The 2,525-nt window shown below is 30.7% G+C and overlaps 1 protein-coding gene across 1 annotated transcript; it reads left to right on the top strand.

Moving 5' to 3' along the window:
• The first annotated feature begins 956 nt into the window (after window positions 1-956).
• Window positions 957-2,256, top strand: LOC112906229. Its single transcript, XM_025980038.1, has 2 exons — window positions 957-1,086; window positions 1,952-2,256. Exons 1-2 carry the CDS (start codon window positions 1,029-1,031, stop codon window positions 2,239-2,241), a joined length of 348 nt encoding a protein of 115 aa, XP_025835823.1. The 5' UTR covers window positions 957-1,028; the 3' UTR covers window positions 2,242-2,256.
• Window positions 2,257-2,525: the final 269 nt, after the last annotated feature.

The raw sequence follows: 2,525 nt of genomic DNA, 5'->3' as shown, positions 1-2,525 counted from the left end.
AAAAAAATTGTAAAATAACAAATTTTTTTACATAATTCTATTACGGACGTCCCGCTTTTACAAAAAAAATATGGTCACTATGTATATGCTATCTGGATGATGGAAAATAATTATCTTATTATCATTTTAATACCCACTAAACCCATCCAATTATGACAGTATCCAAATTATACATACTATTATAATTTATTTTATTTGTTGATATTATAATTTTGATACAAAAATTATGGGTAAGAAGAGAATAAATGCTTTAAAAGAAGTGATTAAGTCATTATTAGTTTTACATGAAATTGTTATTTAGTTTTGACCCAAACAGACATTTCTTTTAAAGTTGTTGCATGTGCCTGACTAAATGGAAAATACTGTAAATATAATCTAAATCTATTATGGAAAAAAATTTATTCACACGTTGTCTTAAAATGACTTATAAGACAAATCACTCAGTAAACAAATTTATAAACAGTAATAACGATAAGTAATGCTACTAAAGAAAAATTACCGAGAGGTTACAAATTAACTTGTGGGTTCCTAAACTCTAGGTAGGACAAATGCAGAGTATTCGCAAACAGCTATTAGATCGTAGAAGTAGTTATTAAAAAAAAAAGATTCAACTTATGCGATTCATATTACTGAATCAGGTTATAGTTTTNTGTGCATTGAAAATCACCACTCTCTTGCTTAACACCCGCAGCATTTGTTATTGGTAAGTGGTTCGTGTATAAATATCCCCAGGGTGTCAGCTGTGATATTGTTTAAAGCTGTCTATTGCAAGTAATTAAAGTGCTTTTATCAGTACCGATACCGATTCAGACAAAACCTCTGAGAAAATAAGTCAAACTTTTCCGTAAGTTTCTCAATTAAATTTTGGAGCTCACCTTTATAATGCATGACAGCGAGATCAACATTATCATTTTTCAGATTATGTCAAGTGTTTTTTATTTCAACAAATCGCTATCAGACGAACCGATCTTCACACTTAAGGCATAAATACATCGAAGATCGAATTCTCAATTGTCATTTTGTCAAAGATGTCAACTAAAAGTCTAATAGTGAGTTTGGTCCTGTTGCTTGTCCATACATCGTCAGGTAAGCTATTTAGGTAGATGCAATTACGGTAATTACTTGAATTTTTCATGATTAGAATTTAAACAAACAGATTGTATGCGTGGTTAATTTGCTGGCCAAGTGGTATTCTTAGATTGTAAAATAATAAATAAGAATTAACGCATTAACATGAGTTGTTGTACTTAAGATCCTTACTTTCATATTTGCTCATTTACTATTTTACAATATACGAAACGCGTTTGGCTTGACGCTCACTATTATTATTTATGTTATTAGTGTTGTCAATGTGAGACCCAAAGAAAGATACTTCAAATTACAAAATATTTATGCCTAAATGCAAGAAAATGTTTGCTTAATTTTGTAAAATGCTAGATGCTTCAATTAATGAATTATTGTTAAATTTAAGTTACTATTAAATTATGTAGTTTTTTCCATGGTGGTCAAATAATTACACAGCTATATGTTTTTTGTAACGTTTCGGTTTATTCAACCCTCTTCAGGCTTTTGAAGTGTTACTGTTTGTACACAGATATTAACTGCATACCGATGCTGTTGTTCAACATGATAGAATGTTTAAAGATAAATTAATATCTGTGTACAAGCAGTAACACTTCAAAAGTCTGAAGATGATTGAATAAACCGAAACGTTACACAAAACGTATGGTTGTGTAATTATTTGGCCGTCACCCTGGAAAAAACTACATAATTATTGTTAAAGTAAATTATGGTTCTCAATGTGAAAGTCACACTTAGACGAATTAGTGTTTTGCGTTTAGCAATTTATGACATAATATATTTAAAGTAAAACACTAAACACTTATGATTTATTGTATTGTTTCATGAATTTTTATTTGTTTATATATTTTTTAACTAATCCATTGCTCAGGTGAACAATGCAAGGCACTGTCGTTTCAACGCTTGTGTGTCACCGATGGCAGCAATGTGGTGCTCGAAAACGAAAGGCTGTCAATGACTATCAACAAAGCAAAGGGACAGATCACTGCACTTTATTTCAACTCGCGTGTTGATAGTAGTATCAAATCAACGAACTTGCTGAAAGGCGGCTCTGGCTATTACCTTGCCAATATTAATGTAAACGGCAAGAGTTCTGCGGTTGGGCCTAATGTGGGAAGTATGAAAATAACACAGGATGTAAGTGCAAAGGCAGCAATGTGAAATACAAAACCTTTTTTAGAAGTTAAATAGTCGACGATACCTTCTTTCAACACTCTGTCAATTTTCGGCTAGAAACTTAATTACACTTATTTTTTGAATGAAGGAAACCTAACAGAGTTAAATAATAACTATCATTAAATAAAGAATTTAGCATCTAACACCGTTTGAGTCAAACATGACTAATTTGATTTTGTTTTAATTTATTCCGTCACAACTCCTGCTGTAACTTTTTCAGACGGTCTTTTATTATAAATAAAATAAAATTAATGACTACTTACAAAATA

Source organism: Agrilus planipennis, unplaced genomic scaffold, assembly GCF_000699045.2.
Source record: "Agrilus planipennis isolate EAB-ADULT unplaced genomic scaffold, Apla_2.0 scaffold2174, whole genome shotgun sequence".
NCBI lineage: Eukaryota > Metazoa > Arthropoda > Insecta > Coleoptera > Buprestidae > Agrilus > Agrilus planipennis.
This window is presented reverse-complemented; position numbering and strand designations above follow the sequence as displayed.

Excerpts from the sequence above, each read along its gene's own strand:
- LOC112906229 (XM_025980038.1), top strand. The coding sequence starts at position 1,029 with ATGTCAACTAAAAGTCTAATAGTGAGTTTGGTCCTGTTGCTTGTCCAT. Across the intron at positions 1,087-1,951 it reads GCTTGTCCATACATCGTCAG|GTGAACAATGCAAGGCACTG; the intron begins GTAAGCTATTTA and ends TCCATTGCTCAG.